Raw genomic sequence first — 24,292 nt, forward strand, 5'->3', positions numbered from 1 at the left:
GGGCGGTGTTATAATAATTGTGGGGGATTTTAACATGCGATGGATTGGGAAAATCAGGTCGGCACTGTGTTTGTGCGCATGCGCCAGTCGTGCATGCAGCCTGTTACAGTTGCTCCGTAGTTTCTTACTTTTAAACTTTTTAAATTAGTTATTTGTTGTATTATTTCTCACGGTAACACGTTGAAGCTGCACCCTCTCTTCATTGCTGGTGGAGAGAGTGTTACTTGTTTTTTTTTAGCGCTGGAATTAGTTACATTTGGACACATCTCGTTAGCGTGGCAGCAGGATGACCGCATTGTGTATTCCAGGGACCAATTGACTACGCTGATGCCCGCCGGTTTAGCGAACAGAGCAACGGACATACTGGCATAAATCTGGAGGAAAACACACAGAGGATGCAGAGGGGGATCAAAAAGGCGAGAGAAGAGGACCGGGTCGGGACAACAGAGGCTTTTGAAGAAGAGAAGTTATAAGACGTGTCTCTCGTCTCTTATCATGGGAAATGTGAGATCGCTGGGGAATAAAATGGACGAACTGATTGCCTTTGTCAGGAGTCAGAGAATCTTTCGGGAGAGCAGTGTCATGTGCTTCACTGAGACATAGCTGCACGAGGACATACCCGATCAAAGCGTTTCCATAGAGGGCTTCCAGACCGTTCGAGCTGACCGGAATTGCACGGAGAGCGGTAAACGTAAAGGAGGGGGGCTAGCGGTTCTGGTAAATAACAGATGGTGCAATCCTGCGTATATTACGATCAAGGAACGGGTCTGTAGCTCTGGATTTGATGTACGCTAGCGTTAAGGATGCATAAAGCTCCTCTCCCTTCCCCCTATTGGGAAGGTCAGATCACAACCTGGTGCATCTAAAACCCTGATACGTGCCTCTGGTGAAGAGTAAACCAGTAACCTCGAGGAAAGTGAAAAAAATGGTCGGAGGAGGCTTATGAGGCGCTCCAGGGTTGTTTTGAGGTGACAGACTGGCAGGCACTCTGTGAGCCACATGGAGAGGATATTGATGGACTCACACAGTGCATCACTGATTACATCAACTTCTGTGTGGACTGCAATGTTCCGACAAGATCTGTCCTTTGTTATTCAAATAACAAAACATGGGTGACAAAGGACATTAAGGTCATACTGAACGCTAAAATGAGGGCGTTTAGAGATGGAAATAGGGAGGAGCTGACGGCAATACAGAGTGACCTGAAAGCCAGGATCAGCGAGGCTAAAGACAGGTACAGGACGAAGCTTGAGTGGAAACACCAGCAGAACAACACGAGAGAGGTCTGGAGGGGGATGAGGACCATAACTGGGTTCCAGCAAACTAGCAACAGAGCGGCGGAAGGCAGTGTGGACAGGGCCAATAACCTGTTCTTTAGCAGATTTGATAGTGTGGCCCCTGCCCATCCCACACATGAGCCATCTGTTGTCGGCCCCCAACCAATACATATTCCACTCTCCCCTCCTACCCCTCCTCACAGTCCCCCAGCCTGCTCTTATGACTATACCCTTCCCACACGAAACCACCGCGGTGGGCTTCATAGCTCTACAGGTGAGAAGACAGCTGAAACGTCTCAGCCCAAGCAAGGCTGCAAGACCGGATGGTGTCAGTACCAGGGTGCTCAAAGCCTGTGCCCCTCAGCTATGTGGAGTACTTCGCCATGTATTCAACCTGCGCCTGAGGCTCCGGAGGGTTCCTATATTGTGGAAGACGTCCTGCTTTGTCCCTGTACCGAAGACGCCGCGCCCCAGTGGCCTCAATGACTACAGACCAGTGGCATTGACGTCCCACATCATGAAGACCCTGGAGAGACATGTACTGGAGCTTCCCCGGCTTATGGTCAGGCCACACTTAGATCCCCTCCAGTTCGCCTACCAGCCCCGACTAGGAGTTGAGGATGCCAATGTCTATCTGTTGAACCGTGTCTACGCCCACCTGGACAAGCTAGCGAGCACTGTGAAGGTCTTCTTTTTTTTGACTTCTCCAGTGCGTTCAACACCATCCGCCCTGCTCTGCTGGGGGAGAAGCTGACAGCGATGCAGCTGGATTCTTCCCTGGTATCATACATTCTTGATTACCTGACTGGCAGACCACAGTACGTGTGCTTGCAACACTGTGTGTCCGACAGAGTGATCAGCAGCACTGGAGTGCCACAGGAGACTGTCTTGTCTCCCTTTCTCATCACCATTTACACCTTGGACTTCAACTACTGCACGGAGTCTTGTCATCTTCAGAAGTTGTCTGATGACTCTGCCATAGTTAGATGCATCAACAAGGGAGATGAGGCTGAGCACAGGGCTACGGTAGGAAACTTTGTCACATGGAGTGAGCAGAATTATCTGCAGCTTAATGTGAAAAACACTAAGGAGCTGTTGGTAGACCTGAGGAGAGCTAAGGTACCGGCGACCCCTGTTTCCATTCAGGGGGTCAGTGTGGACATGGTGGAGGATTACAAATACCTGGGGATACGAATTGACAATAACCTGGACTTGTCAAAGAACACTGAGGCTGTCTACAAGAAGGGTCAGAGCCCTCTCAATTTCCTCAGGAGACTGAGTTCTTTAACATCTGCTGGACGATGCTGAGAATGTTTTACGAGTCTGTGGTGGCCGGTACTCTCATGTTTGCTGTTGTGCGCTGTCGCAGCAGGCTGAGGGTGGCAGACACCAACAGAATCAACAAACTCATTCGTAAGGCCAGTGATATAGTGAGGATGGAACTGGACTCTCTGACGGTGGTGTCTGAAAAGAGGATGCTGTCTAAGTTGCATGCCATCTTGGTCAATGTCTCCCATCCACTACATAATGTACTGGGTGGGCACAGGAGTACATTCAGCCAGAGACTTATTCCACCGAGATGCAGCGCTGAGCGTAATAGGAAGTCATTCCTGCCTGTGGCCATCAAACCTTACAACCCCTCCCTTGGAGGGTCAGACATCCTGAGCCAATAGGCTGGTCCTGGACTTATTTCATACTTTACTGGCATAAATTACATATTACTATTTAACTATTTATGGTTCAATTACTATTTATTATTTATGGAACAACTGTAACGAAAACCAATTTCCCCCGGGATTAATAAAGTATGACTATGACTATGACTATGACTATGGCTATGATCTCAGGAGAGGGAATTTGTAGAATGTCTGCGAGATGGCTTTTTAGAGCAGATTGTTGTTGAGCCCACTAGGGGATTGGCTGTAATGGATTGGGTATTGTGTAATGAACCGGAGATGATTAGAGAGATTGAGGTGAAGGAACCCTTAGGAGGCAGCAATCATAACATGATTGAGTTCACTGTGAAATTTGAAAAAGAGAAGCCGAAATCTGATGTGTCGCTATTTGTGGAGTAAAGGAAATTACATTGGCATGAGAGAGAAACTGGTCACAGTTGTCCAGAAAGGGACACTGGCGGGAAAGACGGCAGAGCAGCAGTGGCTGGAGTTTATGCGAGAAGTGAGGAAAGTGCAAGACAGATATATTCCAAAAAAGAAAAAAATTTCGAATAGCAAAAGGATGCAACCGTGTTTTACAAGAGAAGTCAAAGCCAAAGTTAAAGCAAAGGAGAGGGCAGACAAGGAAGCAAAAATTAGTGGAAAGACAGAGGATTGGGAAGTTTGTAATACCTTACAAAAGGAAACTAAGAAGGTCATTAAGAGAGAAAAGATTAACTATGAAAGGAAGTTAACAAATAATATCAAAGAGGATACTAAAATCTTTTTCAAGTATATCAAGAGTAAAAGACGGGAGAGACTAGATATAGGACAGATGAAAATGATGCTGGAGAAATTGTAATGGGAGATAAGGAGATGGCAGAGGAATTGAACGAGTATTTTGCATCATTCTTCACTGAGCAAGACATCAGCAGTATACCAGACACTCAAGGTTGGCAGGGAAGAGAAGTGTGCGCAGTCACAATAACGACAGAGAAAGTACTCAGGAAGCTGAATAGTCTAAAGGTAGATAAAGCTCGCGGACCAGATGGAATGCACCCTCGTGTTCTGAAGGAAGTAGCTGTGGAGATTGCGAAGGCATTAGCGATGATCTTTCAAATGTCGATAGATTCTGGCATGGTTCCGGAGGACTGGAAGATTGGAAGTGTCACTCCGCTATTTAAGAAGGGGGTAAGGAAGCAACCTGTTAGCTTGACATCGGTGGCTGGGAAGTTGTTGGAGTCGATTGTCAAGGATCTGGTTACAGAGTACCTGGAGACATATGACAAGATAGGCAGAACTCAGCATGGATTCCTTAAAGGAAAATCCTGCCTGACAAACCTATTACAATTCTTTGAGGAAATAACCAGTAGGCTAGACAAGGGAGATGCAGTAGATGTTGTATATTTGGATTTTCAGAAGGCATTTGACAAGGTGCCACACATGAGGCTACTTAACAAGATAAGAGCCCATGGAATAACGGGAAAGTTACGTACGTGGATAGAACGTTGGGTGATTGGTAGGGAACAGAAAGTGGGAATAAAGGGATCCTATTCTGGTTGGCTGCCGGTTACCAGTGGTGTTCCACAGGGGTCAGTGTTGGGGCCGCTTCTTTTTATATTGTACATCAACGATTTGGATTATGGAATAGATGGCTTTGTGGCTAAGTTTGCTGACGATATGAAGATAGTTGGAGGGGCCGGTAATGCTGAGAAAACGGAGAGTCTGCAGAGAGACTTGAATAGATTGGAAGAATGGGCAAAGAAGTGGCAAATGAAGTACAATGTTGGAATGTGTATGGTTATGCACTTTGGCAGACATAATAAACGGGCAGACTATTATTTAAATGGGGAAAGAATTCAAAGTTCTGAGATGCAACGGGACTTGGGAGTCCACGAACAGGATACCCTTAAAATTAGCCTCCAGGTTGAGTCGGTAGGGAAGAAGGAGAATGCAATGTTGACATTCATTTCTAGAGGAATAGAGTATAGGAGAAGGGATGTGATGTTGAGGCTCTATAAGGCGCTGGTGAGACCTCACTTCGAGTACTGTGTGCAGTTTTGGTCTCCTTATTTCAGAAAGGATGTGCTGACTTTGGAGAGGGTACAGAGAAGTTTCACTAGAAAGATTCCGGGAATGAGAGGGTTAACATATGAGGAACGTTTGTCCGCTCTTGGACTGTATTCCTTGGAGTTTAGAAGAATGAGGGGAGACCTCATAGAAACATTTCGAATGTTGAAAGGCATGGACAGAGTGGATGTGGCAAAGTTGTTTCCCATGATGGGGGAGTCTAGTACGAGAGGGCATGACTTAAGTGTTGAAGGGTGCCCATTCAGAACAGAAATGGGAAGAAATATTTTTAATCAGAGGGTGGTGAATCTATGGAATTTGATGTCACGGGCAGCAGTGGAGGCAAGTCTTTGGGTGTATTTAAGGCAGAGATTGATAGGTACCTGAGTAGACAGGGCATCAAAGGTTATGGTGGGAAGGCGAGGGAGTGGGACTAAATGAGAGAATGGATCAGCTAATGATAAAATGGTAGATCAGACTTGATGGGACGAATGGCCGACTTCTGCTCCTTTGTCTTATGGTCTTATGGTATTATGGAAATTTGATAAGGCGAATGTAAATTTGATGCAGCAGTATTACAGTGGGGTAAAGGAAATTACAGTGGCATGAGGGAGGAATTGAACCAAGTAAATTGCAAAGAGATGCTGGCAGGGAAGAGCGCGGATCATCAATATCTTGAGATTCTTGGAAAATAAGGAAGATGCAGGATTGGTTTGTTCCAGAAAAAAAAGAAATACTCAAAATCCCAAGTGGTACAACAGTGGCTGACTAGGTAAGTCAAAGCTAATGTAAGAGCAAAAGAGAGCGCAAATGCCAAGGCAGATATGAGCGGAAGATAAAGGATTGGTTAGCTTCGTGAGGTAAAAGATGAAAGTGAAATCAAGCTGGCAAACAATATCAAAGTAAAAGCTTATTCAAGTATGGAAAAAAATAAAAGAGACGTGAGAGTGGACATAAGACAGCTGGAAAATTAGCCCGAGGAAATACTAACCGGCGACACAGAGATGACAGATAAACTAAAGTGTGTATTTTGCATATATCTAATGTAAGGCAGTAGCACAGTGCCAGGTTTTGAAGGATTTGGGAGAAAATAAATGAGTGCAGTTGCTATTGCAAGGAGATACTCAGAAAGCTGAACGACCTAAGGACTGATGCAGTTTAGGAGAATGAGTAAGCAAGCGGCAGATAAAATGTTGCATAGGGAAGTGCATGTTCATGCACTTTACCAGAAAGAATAAATCGGAAGAATATTTTCAGAAAGGGTGTAATTTCAAAACTCAGAGGTGGAGAACGACTTTGGAGTCCGAGTGTTTTCATTTCAAAAGGACGAGAAAACAGTTTTCGAGGCTGTAGAAGGCATTGGTCATGCCTCACTTGGAGTAGTTAGAGCAGTTCGGAGCTCCGTATCTCAGAAATTGTGTACTGGTACTGGAGTGGGTACAAGGGAGCTTCACAATAATAATTCAGGGAATGAAGGGCTTATCGAATGACCAGAATTTGATTGATCTACGCCTGTACTCGCTGGAGTTCAGAAAAATAAGGGGTTATCTCATTGAACTATAATCGAATATTGAAAGGATTTGAAAGAGTGGATGAGACGATGATGTTTCCTGTAGAAGGAATCCGAGTCATTGAGTATATTCAAAGTGGAAGTTGGTAGATTTTTGAATAGTCAATGCGTCAAAAAGCAGAAGAATGGGTTTGCGATTTATAATAAATCATCCACCTTATCGGGAACACCTGAAAGTCTGGTCAAGGCTTAGGAACTCTCCGTGCTCCTGTTATTGGCCTGTGTCCCAGTATGGGCGACTGGGCTCAAGTAGAAGAAAAATCTTGGACTTTTACCCAGCCTAGTAAGGACTAACGAGGGAACAGAACTCCATTGAGATTGGAGGAACAAATATTTTGGATGCAGAGTTAGCCCGTTACGTATAGAGGGTGGTGGGTACGTGGAACGCGATACCGAAGGCTTAGCGAGTGACAGATACTTGAGGGACATTGAAGAAACTCTGGGATGGGCACACAGATGATAAAGTAAACGGAGTGTTGTGTAGGAGGAAAGGGTTAAATTGATCTCAGTGTCGGTAAAAAGTCGGCACAACATCGTGCGCCGAAGGGTCTGTACTGTTCTGTACTTTTCAGGCCGATGATAGTGTAATTTTCACTTCATTAAACTGAACGTTACCCTCGGCTTTGTTTTAGATCTTGTCCACTTGTCTGATCTACCATATCCGTTCCACATTCACAAACCCTACCTTGGAATGTGATGCTACCAGTAAACCTGAATTCACCATGGATTGTGGATCAGCCCTCTGAACTGCAAACACTCTGTTCCTCCTGAAAAATCCTCTGCAGTTTTCAACTGATCGATCAACTGTCTGTTACCATTCTGTTCATCTTGATAAAGATTTTCACAGGACTGGCCGGGCTCTTCGCGAGGGGAAGAGGCATGCAGCCGCTCGCTCTCGCATAGACTTGGTGGCTCTGCAAAGTTGAAGTCGCAGAACGGAGGGCTGCCCTACAACAGGGCTGTGACACTCAGCACTTCTTTCCTGACATCCCACCCCACCCGCACTCCCCACCTACCTGCGGAGTTTTCCCCTCTTGTGTAGCGGATTAGGAGCTGCATGAAGTCGTTAACTTTGGGACTGATGCTGACATGCACGTGTGTTCCAACCCAGACCGAGTCTTTGTAACGACGGACCTGTTGATAGATGATGGTGTTGTTACACTGCTGAGTTGGAAGAGGTGGGCGTTGATGTGAGGTACGGAGAGGGCCGGGGAGAGTGGAAGCAAGGTTAATTCGGAATTAGTTGGCTAAGTGAACAAATTCCCACTCACTAAACAATGTGCTTATCCTCCTATTCTCATCTTATCCAGTGAACATCCTAGTACAGCTCTTCTGTACCCTTTCCAAAGACTGGACACACTTCCTATACTTTTTACTTAGCACTTCACACCTTCCCTCCCAGGCTAAAGTTGGAGGTAATCGCCTGTAGTCCTTACCCTTCTGCTTCTGCTGAAACCACTGTTGGGGTAAGGAGTATCAGGTTTCAGACCCAGTGGCAAAGGATCGGATGCTGTTCACCCTAGGTCCTGATGCTGCGTGACAAGAAGGAACCTGCTCATGGCTATTCCTGAAGAATGTGATTTGTGCCAGGCACTGACTGGGAATTGGAGGCACAAATGAAGGCGCTGAGCCATGATACACGACTGAGAGGTTGCCTGGAGGCGGGTAATGCAATAAGTGAATTGATGCGGCTGAAGGAAAGAGGGTGGCTCGGTCTGAAGGAGGGAGGATGCAATGATGTTCGTGATCTCATTACCTGATAATCCGCCATGCTACACAGGATATCAGATCGCAGGCAATGACTGAAAGCAGAAACAGATTGAGAGAAATAAACAGCTCAGTTCCAAAATTGCAATCAGACATCCCACACACTTCAGACTATCGTAGATCAGCAGAAGTGACCCGGCGCAGGACATCGGCTCGACCAACAAAAACCAAGAGTGTAAAAGGGATAGGCACTGTCAGTGGGGTGAATTGGACAAGTGGGGGTTGGTTGTTACGAAGGAGGCTGCATTGGTGAACGATGCCGTGCTGAAGAGCAAAGGAGGGCAAGGGTAAGATACAAGGCTGTGTCCGGCTGCGGTGGGAAGTGGAGCTGGGCAAGTTATCGGGACAGAGTGGCAGATGTAGGGTTGCGGAATAAAATGGAACTTGGCTCAGTCCTTACCTTTCACTCAAGTCAGCCCCGATGACAAGCGAGGCAACCAACAGAAAAACAGGTACCATCTTCACCCTGTAGGAAACAGGATCTGTCACTACTTAACATTTGCCAATGGATTAGGACCATTTACAGGGTTGTACAGCCGTCAACTCTTCGTCCAGCAATACAGCTGGTTGAAAGTGATCACTCTACAATCCTGCTCAACCTCCAACTCCGCATCTTACATCTATATTATGTTCTATTGAAAAGTCTGATACATCAGATACGATTCCCAGTGCGTACGTTGTCCATTCTCCCCATCAGGCAGAACACCTTATTCAATCTCCTCCGCACTAGGAAAATAAAGCCAATCTGTACAGCGGGGAAAGGTAAGGAACAACAGCGAGAGAGAAGGCGGAGATAAATAAGAAAAGGATGGGGGAGGGGAAGGGAGGGCTGGTGGGGAGAAACTGTGGGATGTAGGAGAGACTTTCTATGGTGTTCATAACAGGGTTTTCATTGAATCCCCGTATATGAGATAAAATCATGCGGTAATAGAATTTCACCGGAAATTAGAAATCTATTTTCTTCCTACCATGGTGTCCCACATTCTGTAATGCCCAAACTAACTGCTTTTCCATCTCGCCTCAGGACCAGTGAAGGTAACTGGAATGGAAATGTCACCACTTCTGCTTTCCACAAATAGAGTCCGGCCGAAATATTTATTTATTCCAATTTACAGAGTTCCAGTCTTCAGACAGCACTGTTGCAACAAAGCAAAACGCATCGCTTCAAATATCAGTGGTAATATAACTCACTCGGAGTCTGCTGTACAACAGCACCTGCAGATGACAGAGCAGAAGCATGATCCAAAACACTTGAGCGGGAAAAGCATTGTCCAGTCTGTTGAGTCCCTGACAATTGGATAACTTTTGATCTATCTATCTATCCATCTATTCATTTATGTATGTATGTATGTATGTATCTATATATATGTATTCATGTATCTATCAATCTATCCACCCATCTCTATTTATTCATTTATTGCAATTCTTCTGTCTTTGCACTGTACTGCTGCCACAAATACCCACATTTCACCGCATACTGTATATAAAGCTTCGGTGGTATCTGCAAAAACGCCGAGCATAATTGGAATAAACCTTCCTCACTTCAGTAATCAGACTGCCTGGGAATAAAAACCAAAAACCATTTTGGCAGCGAGTTTGCGATTTGTTACCCCAGGATTTTCTTCAGTCTCTGGTGTGGTTGCACAGCTCCGCAATCTGGACATCACCATCGGCAGATCTCTCTTCGGTTAGTAATGATTCTGTCGTCGGCACCAGAGCAGACGGTCTTACAGTTATCCATCTGCCATGTTGTCAACCATTCACTCACAGCTACACCCTGTTGTTAGTGTGAGCAGAAACCTCGAAAATCGGACTTGTGACGACATGCCAGGACCCTCTGCGACCTGAGCACAACTCAGCGTGATTTACGACGACTCGTAGTCTGCCAACACACCAGAGATTAATTGATCCGCACTCTTTGTTGTCTGATCATCAACCAAGCCTCAGTGTTTAACCTCTCCAAGATGTCCAGCACAGTATTCTGCCTGATCCTGTCTTCGTTTGTGTGGGATACAGGCGATATGGTTCTGTTCTTCTATTTTCACAAATAACAAAGACCACATCCCCATCCCCCAGGCACATTCGGAGAGAAATACCACTAGTAATGGGAAGACATCTCCTTCGTTACACTGTGCACGGAGCCGGACTCTGCAGGGACGTATCTAGGGAAAATAGCGCCTATGGCAAGTACTGAAATTGCGCCCCAGTCCAAACATCTGACACCCATCTTTTTAGATAACTTTACCATAATATCAACTCAAAAATATAAGTCAAGCTCATTAATCTTTTAATTAACAAATTACGGTACTACGAAAATTGTAACTGCATCTTCCTTGCTTTCACTGATGCAAATTGGTCTATGATGTGATCAAAGTCAATTTTTTTCAGCTTCTTCTCTTTCTACACTCAGCAGAGCAAGTTCACAGAGTCTGCCTTGACCCAGGGAGGCTCTCAAATACGTAAGTATTAGTTTGAACTTGCTGAATGATCTCTCACAGCTGGAGATGGAAGCAGCCAGTGAGGGAAACTCAGAGCAGACGTAAATTAGGAACATACAGACAACTGTGTGTGGATGGGGAAGGAGAAGGAGAGACGGGCGGAGTGCAGTGCAGGCTCCATTGTTGCTTATCAGCTAATCAACAATTTTGCTGATTTGCTTAGTACAATATTTGATTTTGTTTCATCGACAGGTTATTTGCAAATGCTTTGGTCCGTACTCATTAAATTGGTTTACAGTTCCTACAATCAAAGTCTTTCTTGTGAACATATTGCCAAGAAACTAGTTTTCGCTCTGCATGCCGCCTACCACTTTTGTAACTGGTCAACCCCACGCATTGTTGTTTGTTATGTATCGAGGCCCTGAAAAGAATCAAAGTATTCTACAGGACATTGAGCAGATCAGTTCGACACACCAACTAGCACAAGAGAAAACAACATGCATTCCTGTGAAATGACATGTTTTGGAGACGGAACACATGTTGGCTACACAGCTTGTCACACGATGGCTTTGAAACTGTAACCACTAATTGGAGATTTGTTTTTAATCTTGGCATAAATTGTGGAAACTCTCAACCGTGCAGGTAGGATACTCTAGGAAAACAAACGCCAGCACCGTCACAAGTGTGTTGCAGGAGATCAATGACTTCTTGATCACTGACCAGAAACACATACCATGGGCTTGTTGGAAATAAAGACCCATTTAAGAGACTACTGGACAAGTATATGGGGAAATCTAAGGTGGGGGCTTATATGGGAGGCAGAGTTTGAGGGCCGGCACAACATTGTGGGCCGAAGGGCCTGTACTGTGCTGTACTATTCTATGTTCTATGTTCTATGTAAACGCTGGAAATATCAGATGCTCACCTATTATCACCTTAATTCACCAAGAATGTTTTATCAACATGTGGATATATTTTCAAGCGTTTATACTAAATTCATGCCATACAAACAGCCGAGGGATATTTAGTAGATATGAAGGACGGGGCAGTTTACCTGTTCTCTGAGACTCAGAGCACGCTTTCTGTGTGCAAGCTGCTGTCTGTCTGCAGGGCGGATTCCGACATGCAGATATTCCTCAGAGCAGCGAAGAGAAATCCAAACGGTGCGACATTCCGCGCTCAACTTCAACCATGAACAAAGCTAGTTTAATATTCTATTTAAATACTTCTGTTACAGAAAAAAACACGATGGGTGAAATCTGAATGTCTCTATGTATATATCAGTGAAGTTTAGTGAAATAACTCAATCGGCGGCACTTTCAACTGCGACGTTCCAACAGTGAAATCTCACGGTCGCTGTTATTTTGAGTGGTCCGTTTGTGTGAGTGTGTGTGAGTGAGTGAGGCAGAGAGAGAAATAAAGAGAGAGAGGGGGAGGGAATTGAGAGAGAGAGAGAGAGAGAGAGAAAGAGAGAGAGAGAGAGGGAGGGAGAGAGATGGCAACACAAAATGATCATCGAGAGATCGAGAGAAATGGGAGACCGGACCCTGATACCTGGGACATTTCGAATATCACTATCGGTTAGGGAAGTTCTTCTTCAGTGAGTCAGTAGAAACCAACGGGAGAGTGTGATTGAAGGTAAACACATCGCTTCTATTAATCCATTTGTTCAATAATAAATTCATTAATGAATAGTTCAGAGCTCCCGTCGCTATTAAATTCTCCCGATCGTGGAATAAGCTGTAAACGGTCACTGATTCTCAGATTCTGGAGAATCGGAGACAACACTTACCACGGTTGTTGAAACCGGTCGGAGTGCAGTGTGGACCCGGGTGACCGGTATGTTCTCTATACACAAAGATTTCAGTCTGAGCTGCTGCTTCTAAGGCTATTCGGTTATATGGTATCCGTCGGTCGTTCAAATTACACAGGTTCGAATGAACCGGGCTAAATGTAAATGGCCGCCGTTCAGGTCCAACACACCCTCACAGACAGACGAACGAGAGGGGACTGGAGAAAATGGAGAAATCACATACAGGAATATCAAAAGCTGCGTTAACTTTCCAACCCAATCGCGCAGGGTTTGTCTGGATTTCCGTGTAGATCTCACACTTCTCCTCCTTGCTCTTCCATCAGAACCAATAGGGTGGGGGCTCTCTGCTCACCGAATCCCAGGCTGCTGATTTGATCTGGTTCTGGAAGGTTCTGGGCTCCACCTGTGTGGGAACGGGACCTCACTGCGTTGGAACAAATTGACCTCAAACATCGCACACCTGTCCCGGTACCGGGATTCTCCTTTCTGCTGAAATCAAAACAAACACTTTCCACAATTTACCCCCACAGCAAATGTGAAAAACTTTGGTCAAAGATTTTCCAAGAGCTTCACGATTCAGGACAGTTTATTTGCATTCGTTAATAGGGAGAGAAAGTTCTAATAGGGGAGTTGAAGGGAAACGTTTGCACCCAGAGGCTGCTACGTTCAATCAAACAAAAAAAAACAAACGTTTAATTTAGCAAGCAATCGTTAGATCGATGTACTTTAATTCAATTGTGAGAGACATTTTTGTGAACATACTGATGCACAGTAAACTACTCGGCCCCTCATGCCTGCTACTCCAGATAATAACCTGAATTAAGCTTAGCTTGAAACATGGTCAAAATTTCTGTTACTGTGAATAGCTAAGTGACTAAAAGATGGCCTGATTTCCAAAAGGCGTAAAGTTAAAGATGACATTTTTTTAAATATATTTCAAGCAAGATTACTTCGTTATTTCCATCTTTTACAGTTTCAAAATAACAAAAAGGGAAAAAAGCCTGAAGCAAAAGTTTGCGGACCCTGCATCGTTAATACTTAGTAACACCACCTTTAGCAAGTATCACAGCTTGTAAACGCTATCTGTAGCCAACTAAGGGTCTTTCAATTCTTGTTTGCGGGATTTTCGACCATTCTTCCTTGAAAAAGTCTTCTAGTCGTGTGAGATTATTGGGCCGTCTTGCATGCACTGCCCTTTTGAAGTCTATGCACAGAACGGGACCTTTTCAGAATGGCAGGCATTGACTAGTGGGGTACCGCAAGGCTCAGTGCTGGGACCCCAGTTGTTTACAATATATATTAATGACTTGGATGAGGGAAATAAATGCAGCATCTCCAAGTTTGCGGATGACACGAAGCTGGGCGGAACTGTTAGCTGTGAGGAGGATGCTAAGAGGATGCGGGGTGACTTGGATAGGTTAGGTGAGTGGGCAAATTCATGGCAGATGCAATTCAATGTGGATAAATGTGAAGTTATCCACTCTGGTGGCAAAAATAGGAAAACAGATTATTATCTGAATGGTGGCCGATTAGGAAAAGGAGAGGTGCAACGAGACCAGGGTGTCATTATACACCAGTCATTGAAAGTGGGCATGCAGGTACAGCAGGCGGTGAAAAAGGTGAATGGTATGCTGGCATTTATAGCAAGAGGATTCGAGTACAGGAGCAGGGAGGAACTACTGCAGTTGTACATGGCCTTGGTGAGACCACACCAAGAGTATTGTGTGCAGATTTGGTCCCTTAATCTGAGGAAAGACATCCTTGCCATAGAGGGAGTACAAAGAAGGTTCACCAGATTGATTCCTGGGATGGCAGGAGTTTCATATGATGAAAGACTGGATGAACTAAGCTTATACTCGTTGGAATTTAGAAGATTGAGGGGGGATCTGATTGAAACGTATAAAATCCTAAAGGGATTGGGCAGGCTATATGCAGGAAGATTGTTCCCGATGTTAGGGAAGTCCAGAACGAGGAGTCACAGCTTGAGGATAAAGGGGAAGCCTTTTAGGACCGAGATTAGAAAAAACTTCTTCACACAGAGAGTGGTGAATCTGTGGAATTCTCTGCCACAGGAAACAGTTGAGGCCAGTTCATTGGCTATATTTAAGAGGGAGTTAGATATGGCCTTTGTGGCTAAAGGGATCAGGGGGTATGGAGGGAAGGCTGGTGCAGGGTTCTGAGTTGGATGATCAGCCATGATCATACTGAATGGCGGTGCAGGCTCGAAGGGCCGAACGACCTATTTTCTATGTTTCTATGTATTTTCGATCATGTTTCGGTCGGGGGACTGTGTGGACCGTGGCAAAACCTTCAGCTTGTGCCTCTTCGGGTAGTACATTGTGGATTTTGAGGTGTGTTTAGGATGATTATCCTGTTGTAGAAGCCATCCTCTTGTTCATCTTCAGCTTATTTACAGACGGTGTGATGTTTGCTTCCAGAGTTTTCTGGTATTTAATTGATTTCTTTCTTCCCTCTACCAGTGAAATGTTCCCCGTGCCACTGTCTGCAACACAAGTCCAAACATATTCGATCCACCCCCATGCTTAACAGTTGGAGAGGTGTTCTTTTCATGAAATTCTTCACCCTATTTCCTCCAAACATATCTTTGCTCATTGCAGCCAAAAAGTTCTATTTTAAATTCATCAGTACAAAGGACTTGTTTCCAAAACGCATCAGGCTTGTTCAGATGTTCCTTTGCAAACTTCTGGCGCTGAATTTTGTGGTGAGGGCGCAGGAAAGGTTTTCATCTGATGACTCTTCCATGAAGGTCATATTTGTGCAGGTGTCACTGCACAGTAGAATTGTGCACCACCACTCCAGTGTCTGCTAAATCTTCCTGAAGGTCTTCTGCAGTCAAACGGGGGTTTTGATTTGCCTTTCTAGCAGTCCCAGGACCAGTTCTCTCGGAAAGTTTTGTTGGTCTTCCAGACCTGAACTTGACCTCCACCGTTCTTGTTAACTGCCATTTCTAAATTGCATTACGAACTGAAGAAACGGTTACCTGAAAACGCTTTGCTATCTTCTAATAGCCCTCTCCTGCTTTGTGGGCATCCTTTAATTTAATTTTCAGAGTGATAGGCAGCTGCTTAGAGGAGCCCATTGCTGCTGAATGCTGTGACAAGGTCTGAAGAGTCAGGGCATTTATAAAGCTTTCAAATTTTCTTCACCTGGCCTTTCCTAACGAGAACTGTGAAAAAGCCTTAGCCCTGACAAGGTAATTAATGTCTGAGAACTTGGTAAAAGTTAAGTGGGAGCTCAAATGTCTTCGGGTGCCCAAACTTTTGCATGGTGCTCCTTCCTTTCTTTCACTCTAAAATTGTATAAAACAAATATTATAGACTAATCATGCTTAATTTGTTGAAAATAATGTTTCATCTTTAACTTCATGACTTTTGGAGATCAGTGCATCGTCTACTCACTTAACCATTCACAGTAACAGAAATTTTGACCAGGGGTGCCCAAACCTTTGCATGTATATATGTGGGGTGATTGATATGTTCGTGGCCTAAGGTAGAAGGGGTCAATTTTATAAAACCTATCACATTTATTTTTCAACATAGTCCCATCTTACATTTACACACTTAGTACAGCTGTAGTGGAGCAGATGAATCTTGGACCTCCAGAAAGTGTCCACAGCAAGGGTGATTGATAGGTTCGTGATCTAAGGCAGAAGGAGCTGAGTGATACAGCTCTCTATACATACACATACTTTTCAACTCTTTGAGTGTTTATGCAGAAAATTTAAAGTTAATAACACATCAGGAGTGATTGATAAGTTCGTGGTCTAATGTAGAAGGAGATGTTATTAACTTTAAGCTTTCTCTTTAAACTTTCCAAATCTCTCTCTGCAGTTATCTGACTCCGCCTGGCCCTCTCCTACCGTTCCCATGCTATGTCCTACCATCTCATTCTCAACAGCGCTACCTTCGTCGCTCACCCGCCCCCTTCCTGCAGAGAACTTCAGAGAATCGTGACTGGAATCAGAGTGATTGTGCTTGTAAACAGTCTGCCGCCTTTATGCTGTTTATCCTCACTCTTACCGCCAGCTGCAGAAACACTGCGTGCTGCACCGCACAGGTTCTGGAGGTGATAGTGATCTTTCTGTAAACGATAATGCAGGTGGAGAGGGATGGAAGATAGAGAGGAGATACGGTAGAGATAGATCAGAGAGAGTGAGCCAGATCGGTGGGTGGGTGGGTGGGAGGGATAGAGGTGGCGAATGTGCAGGGAAATGGAAGATTGAGTGAGATCGGTGAAGGGAACATAAGTGAAAAAGGAAGTAAATGGTATACACGGTAGCCTGCGAGATAAAGAGGGGAACAGGGTTGTGGGGAGGGGGGGGGGCGGAGGGAGAATGAGGATGGGAGATGGGTGAGGGAAATGTATGACAGTGAGGTGCGGGCAGTGGGGAGAGAGATGTTTGGGGATAGATGGAGAGACGGGGTAGAGAGGGAGGGTGGGGTGGGGAAGGGGAGAGGGATATAGTGGCGGAGGGGAAGAGTGAAATAGAGGGGAGGTGAGAAGGAGAGGGGTTAGAGTAGGGGATTTGGATGAAGAGAGGGTTTAGAGCAGTGGAGTTGAGAAGAGAGAGGTATAAAAGTAGGAGGAAAAGGGGAGGAGGGAATAGGAGAGGGATGGAGAAAGGGGAGTAAAGAGGAAGAGAGAAGGAGGGAGACAGGTGGAGAGAAGGGGGCAGAGAAGGGGGGAGAGACGGTGGAGGAGGGAGACGGGACAGAGAGAGACTGGGTGTGGGGGAGGGACCGAGATGGAGAGAGACAGGAAGGGTGATAGACGGGGTGAGCAATAGGGAATAAAAGATGAGAGAGGGGTGTACAGTGAGAAGTCGGTTCGAGGACCTAGAGCGACGGCATAGTGAGAAGGGGAGAACGAGAGAGATACATGGGTGAATAATTTTACTGATTCGTCCGATTGCCTCCATCTTCATGTTTGTGACATGAAGTGTCAAACTCACGTTCCCGTTCTCCACTGGTGAGGGATTTACACCATATCCTCACGGTCCTTGCACGTGCTTCCCGTCCCATCGGTGGCAACTGTCTTCTAGCTCCGCTATCACTACAAGGAGCACCCCAACCCCATAATTGTAACCTTACTGCTATGAACCTTATACCTGGTGTTACGTACCCCGTAACTGGGTTGCCAAACCAGCAGAAATGGATCACTCAGTTGGAGTCTGGATTACTAGAACTAAGAAAGTTTTATTAAAGAAACAAGCAACACAGTAATCGAAAGGATAATAAATGCAACAGTTCAGCGATGATAAACATAGAAACATAGAAAATAGGTGCAGGAGTAGGCCATTCGGCCCTTCGAGCCTGCACCGCCATTTATTATGATCATGGCTGATCATCCAACTCAGAACCCAGCCTTCCCTCCATACCCCCTGACCCCTGTAGCCACAAGGGCCATATCTAACTTCCTTTTAAACATAGCTAATGAACTGGCCTCAACAGTTTGCTGTGGCAGAGAATTCCACAGATTCACCACTCTCTGTGTGAAGAAGTTTTTCCTAATCTCTGTCCTAAAAGGCTTCCCCTCTATCCTCAAACTGTGACCCCTCGTTCTGGACCTCCCCAACATCGGGAACAATCTTCCCGCATCTAGCCTGTCCAATCCCTTTAGGATCTTATACGTTTCAATCAGATCCCCCCTCAATCTTCTAAATTCCAACGAGTACAAGCCCAGTTCATCCAGTCTTTCTTCATATGAAAGACCTGCCATCCCAGGAATCAATCTGGTGAACCTTCTTTGTACTCCCTCTATGGCAAAGATGTCTTTCCTCAGATTAGGGGACCAAAACTGCACACAATACTCCAGGTGTGGTCTCACCAAGGCCTTGTACAACTGCAGTAGTACCTCCCTGCTCCTGTACTCGAATCCTCTCGCTATAAATGCCAGCATACCGTTCGCCTTTTTCACCGCCTGCTGTACCTGCATGCCCACTTTCAATGACTGGTGTATAATGACACCCAGGTCTCGTTGCACCTCTCCTTTTCCTAATCGGCCACCATTCAGATAATAATCTGTTTTCCTATTTTTGCCACCAAAGTGGATAACTTCACATTTATCCACATTAAATTGCATCTGCCATGAGTTTGCCCACTCACCCAACCTATCCAAGTCACCCTGCATCCTCTTAGCATCCTCCTCACTGCTAACACTGAAGGTTCACCAGATTGATTCCTGGGATGGCAGGAGTTTCATATGATGAAAGACTGGATGAACTAAGCTTATACTCGTTGGAATTTAGAAGATTGAGGGGGGATCTGATTGAAACGTATAAAATCCTAAAGGGATTGGGCAGGCTATATGCAGGAAGATTGTTCCCGATGTTAGGGAAGTCCAGAACGAGGAGTCACAGCTTGAGGATAAAGGGGAAGCCTTTTAGGACCGAGATTAGAAAAAACTTCTTCACACAGAGAGTGGTGAATCTGTGGAATTCTCTGCCACAGGAAACAGTTGAGGCCAGTTCATTGGCTATATTTAAGAGGGAGTTAGATATGGCCTTTGTGGCTAAAGGGATCAGGGGGTATGGAGGGAAGGCTGGTGCAGGGTTCTGAGTTGGATGATCAGCCATGATCATACTGAATGGCGGTGCAGGCTCGAAGGGCCGAACGACCTATTTTCTATGTTTCTATGTATTTTCGATCATGTTTCGGTCGGGGGACTGTGTGGACCGTGGCAAAACCTTCAGCTTGTGCCTCTTCGGGTAGTACATTGTGGATTTTGAGGTGTGTTTAGGATGATTATCCTGTTGTAGAAGCCATCCTCTTGTTCATCTTCAGCTTATTTACAGACGGTGTGATGTTTGCTTCCAGAGTTTTCTGGTATTTAATTGATTTCTTTCTTCCCTCTACCAGTGAAATGTTCCCCGTGCCACTGTCTGCAACACAAGTCCAAACATATTCGATCCACCCCCATGCCTAACAGTTGGAGAGGTGTTCTTTTCATGAAATTCTTCACCCTATTTCCTCCAAACATATCTTTGCTCATTGCAGCCAAAAAGTTCTATTTTAAATTCATCAGTACAAAGGACTTGTTTCCAAAACGCATCAGGCTTGTTCAGATGTTCCTTTGCAAACTTCTGGCGCTGAATTTTGTGGTGAGGGCGCAGGAAAGGTTTTCATCTGATGACTCTTCCATGAAGGTCATATTTGTGCAGGTGTCACTGCACAGTAGAATTGTGCACCACCACTCCAGTGTCTGCTAAATCTTCCTGAAGGTCTTCTGCAGTCAAACGGGGGTTTTGATTTGCCTTTCTAGCAGTCCCAGGACCAGTTCTCTCGGAAAGTTTTGTTGGTCTTCCAGACCTGAACTTGACCTCCACCGTTCTTGTTAACTGCCATTTCTAAATTGCATTACGAACTGAAGAAACGGTTACCTGAAAACACTTTGCTATCTTCTAATAGCCCTCTCCTGCTTTGTGGGCATCCTTTAATTTAATTTTCAGAGTGATAGGCAGCTGCTTAGAGGAGCCCATTGCTGCTGAATGCTGTGACAAGGTCTGAAGAGTCAGGGCATTTATAAAACTTTCAAATTTTCTTCACCTGGCCTTTCCTAACGAGAACTGTGAAAAAGCCTTAGCCCTGACAAGGTAATTAATGTCTGAGAACTTGGTAAAAGTTAAGTGGGAGCTCAAATGTCTTCGGGTGCCCAAACTTTTGCATGGTGCTCCTTCCTTTCTTTCACTCTAAAATTGTATAAAACAAATATTATAGACTAATCATGCTTAATTTGTTGAAAATAATGTTTCATCTTTAACTTCATGACTTTTGGAGATCAGTGCATCTTCTACTCACTTAACCATTCACAGTAACAGAAATTTTGACCAGGGGTGCCCAAACCTTTGCATGTATATATGTGGGGTGATTGATATGTTCGTGGCCTAAGGTAGAAGGGGTCAATTTTATAAAACCTATCACATTTATTTTTCAACATAGTCCCATCTTACATTTACACACTTAGTACAGCTGTAGTGGAGCAGATGAATCTTGGACCTCCAGAAAGTGTCCACAGCAAGGGTGATTGATAGGTTCGTGATCTAAGGCAGAAGGAGCTGAGTGATACAGCTCTCTATACATACACATACTTTTCAACTCTTTGAGTGTTTATGCAGAAAATTTAAAGTTAATAACACATCAGGAGTGATTGATAAGTTCGTGGTCTAATGTAGAAGGAGATGTTATTAACTTTAAGCTTTCTCTTTAAACTTTCCAAATCTCTCTCTGCAGTTATCTGACTCCGCCTGGCCCTCTCCTACCGTTCCCATGCTATGTCCTACCATCTCATTCTCAACAGCGCTACCTTCGTCGCTCACCCGCCCCCTTCCTGCAGAGAACTTCAGAGAATCGTGACTGGAATCAGAGTAATTGTGCTCGTAAACAGTCTGCCGCCTTTATGCTGTTTATCCTCACTCTTACCGCCAGCTGCAGAAACATTGCGTGCTGCACCGCACAGGTTCTGGAGGTGATAGTGATCTTTCTGTAAACGATAATGCAGGTGGAGAGGGATGGAAGATAGAGAGGAGATACGGTAGAGATAGATCAGAGAGAGTGAGCCAGATCGGTGGGTGGGTGGGTGGGAGGGATAGAGGTGGCGAATGTGCAGGGAAATGGAAGATTGAGTGAGATCGGTGAAGGGAACATAAGTGAAAAAGGAAGTAAATGGTATACACGGTAGCCTGCGAGATAAAGAGGGGAACAGGGTTGTGGGGAGGGGGGGCGGAGGGAGAATGAGGATGGGAGATGGGTGGGGGAAATGTATGACAGTGAGGTGCGGGCAGTGGGGAGAGAGATGTTTGGGGATAGATGGAGAGACGGGGTAGAGAGGGAGGGTGGGGTGGGGAAGGGGAGAGGGATATAGTGGCGGAGGGGAAGAGTGAAATAGAGGGGAGGTGAGAAGGAGAGGGGTTAGAGTAGGGGATTTGGATGAAGAGAGGGTTTAGAGCAGTGGAGTTGAGAAGATAGAGGTATAAAAGTAGGAGGAAAAGGGAAGGAGGGAATAGGAGAGGGATGGAGAAAGGGGAGTAAAGAGGAAGAGAGAAGGAGGGAGACAGGTGGAGAGAAGGGGGCAGAGAAGGGGGGAGAGACGGTGGAGGAGGGAGACGGGACAGAGAGAGACTGGGTGTGGGGGAGGGACCGAGATGGAGAGAGACAGGAAGGGTGATAGACGGGGTGAGCAATAGGGAATAAAAGATGAGAGAGGGGTGTACAGTGAGAAGTCGGTTCGAGGACCTAGAGCGACGGCATAGTGAGAAGGGGAGAACGAGAGAGATACATGGGTGAATAATTTTACTGATTCGTCCGATTGCCTCCATCTTCATGTTTGTGACATGAAGTGTCAAACTCACGTTCCCGTTCTCCACTGGTGAGGGATTTACACCATATCCTCACGGTCCTTGCACGTGCTTCCCGTCCCATCGGTGGCAACTGTCTTCTAGCTCCACTATCACTACAAGGAGCACCCCAACCCCATAATTGTAACCTTACTGCGATGAACCTTATACCTGGTGTTACGTACCCCGTAACTGGGTTGCCAAACTAGCAGAAATGGATCACTCAGTTGGAGTCTGGATTACTAGAACTAAGAAAGTTTTATTAAAGAAACAAGCAACACAGTAATCGAAAGGATAATAAATGCAACAGTTCAGCGATGATAAACACACATGTGCACAGAATTAAGATAACAGCATCAATCAAGCTCTATCGTTGTCTAGGGGTAAATGACCAAATTTCAAAGTGACTCAAAGTTCAGTCCAGTTTAGTAGTTCAGTTCGCAGTAATCGTTGCCATGGCGATGGACAACGTGGGGGAAGAGAGAGAGGGAACAGGAACAACTGATCATTCAGACACGGCTTCACTCACAGACCGGCGAGCGGCGCACAAGCAGCTTTTGGGCGGGTCCTTGGTGATGTCACCTGAGGTCACCGACTGTGACCCCTCCTCCAGATGCGGTCGATCCTCTGCAGTGAACCCGGCACCCAGGCGAGGGCGGACACACACCGGGTTCCCGCTGATCGTACCTTTCCACCCTGGCCGTTGTCTGGTACTTCCCACCGACTCGTGAGAAGCGTACCGCTTCCAGGGTCTCGTTACCTCGGGTGGCGTGTGTGTCCTGCCTTAGCGAACCTGTCCCTTTTTATTCCCCTGCTGGGGCATTGCCTGTCCACCACTTCAAACAGTTCAGGGTTCAAAGGGGGAGCCGCTCCAGACAGCTCTCTCTCCCCCGTTCCTTCATTACACATCTCCAGACGCTGCTCCATTGTTCCTTATCTCTCCTTCCCCTGAGGGCAGGTGGCAGACCACTTGCTGATGTCACTGATGCTAACCCAGGCCAGCAAACATCTTAACTTTATGTGTATTCTCGTCACACTGGTGATCGCCATTTCGTCTTCTCCCTCAGCGAGTCAACGGCTTACCCATCCCATTATTCCTGACAGCTTCCTCTGCCTTCACTGCCGCCCATCTTATGCTCGGCAGTAATCATTTTGCGAAGTAACTGTCATCACTCACCTCAGCACCATACACTGAATCACTTCACCTCTTCGTCCCATCAATGCTCCCCTCATTTCACTCCTTCTTACTCTGCCTCCCTCTTATCCCTGTCAGCGCCATTTGGTGACAAGTCCCTCACCGCCCATTCTATCAACGGGCGTATCCCTACTGCGGTCTTCCTTTTTACCAAGAGACCATAAGACAAAGGAGCAGAAGTCGGCCATTCGGCCCATCAAGTTGCTCTACCATTTTATCATTAGCTGATCCATTCTCTCATTTAGTCCCACTCCCTCGTCTTCCCACCATAACCTTTGATGCCCTGTCTACTCAGGTACCTATAAATCTGTGCATTAAATACACCCAATGACTTGGCCCCCACTGCCGCCTGTGGCATCAAATTCCATAGATTCACCACACACTGGCTAAAAAAAAATTCTTCGCACCTCTGTGCTGAATGGGCGCCCTTCAATCCTTAAGTCATGCTCTCTCGCACTAGAGTCCCCCATCATAGCCATAGTCATACTTTATTGATCCCGGGGGAAATTGGTTAAGCAACTTTGGGAAACAACTTTGCCACATCCACTCTGTCCATGCCTTTCAATATTCGAAATGTTTCTATGAGGTCTCCCCTCATTCTTCTAAACTCCAAGTAATACTGTCCAAGAGCGGACAAACGTTCCTCATATGTTAACCCTCTCATTCCCGGAATCATTCTAGTGAATATTCTCTGCACCCTCTCCAATGTCAGCACATCCTTTCTTAATTAAGGAGACCAAAACTGCCCACTGTACTCCAAGTGAGGTCTCATCAGCGCCTTATAGAGCCTCAACATCACATCGCAGCTCCTATACTCTATTCGTCTAAAAATGAATGCCAACATTGCATTCGCCTTCTTCACCACCGACTCAATCTGAAGAATAACCTTAAGGGTATCCTGTAAGAGGACTCCCAAGTCCCGCTGCATCTCAGAACTTTGAATTTTCTCCCTATTTAAATACTAGTCTGCCTGTTTATTTCTTCTGCCAAAGTGCATAACCATACACTTTCCAACATTGTATTTTATTTGCCACTTCTTTGCCCATTCTCCCAATCTATCCAAGTTTCTCTGCAGACTCTTTGTTTCCGCAGCACAAAGCCACAAAGCCATCTATTCCATACTCCAAATCGTTGATATACATGGTAAAAAGAAGC

The 24,292-nt window shown here is 45.6% G+C and overlaps 1 protein-coding gene across 2 annotated transcripts in view; it reads right to left on the reverse strand.

The window, feature by feature from the left end:
• LOC134343341 (uncharacterized) overlaps nt 1–12,917 on the reverse strand; it is a 207,682-nt gene extending 194,765 nt beyond the window's left edge. Inside the window, exons 1-4 of one of the 2 annotated variants that reach the window (XM_063042027.1) lie at nt 12,570–12,917; nt 8,740–8,805; nt 8,329–8,374; nt 7,589–7,706 (exon numbers count right to left, since the gene is read on the reverse strand). In XM_063042027.1, coding sequence (XP_062898097.1) covers nt 7,589–7,706; nt 8,329–8,374; nt 8,740–8,798 — 223 coding nt within the window. In that variant the 5' untranslated portion in view covers nt 8,799–8,805; nt 12,570–12,917. Of the gene's footprint in view, nt 1–7,588; nt 7,707–8,328; nt 8,375–8,739; nt 8,806–11,831; nt 11,855–12,569 lie in introns of those variants that run through there. The other variant, XM_063042028.1, reaches the window with a different exon arrangement.
• Between the last annotated feature and the right edge of the window lie 11,375 nt (nt 12,918–24,292).

The sequence above is a fragment of the Mobula hypostoma genome, chromosome 3, assembly GCF_963921235.1.
Source record: "Mobula hypostoma chromosome 3, sMobHyp1.1, whole genome shotgun sequence".
In the NCBI taxonomy this organism is placed as follows: Eukaryota; Metazoa; Chordata; class Chondrichthyes; order Myliobatiformes; family Myliobatidae; genus Mobula; species Mobula hypostoma.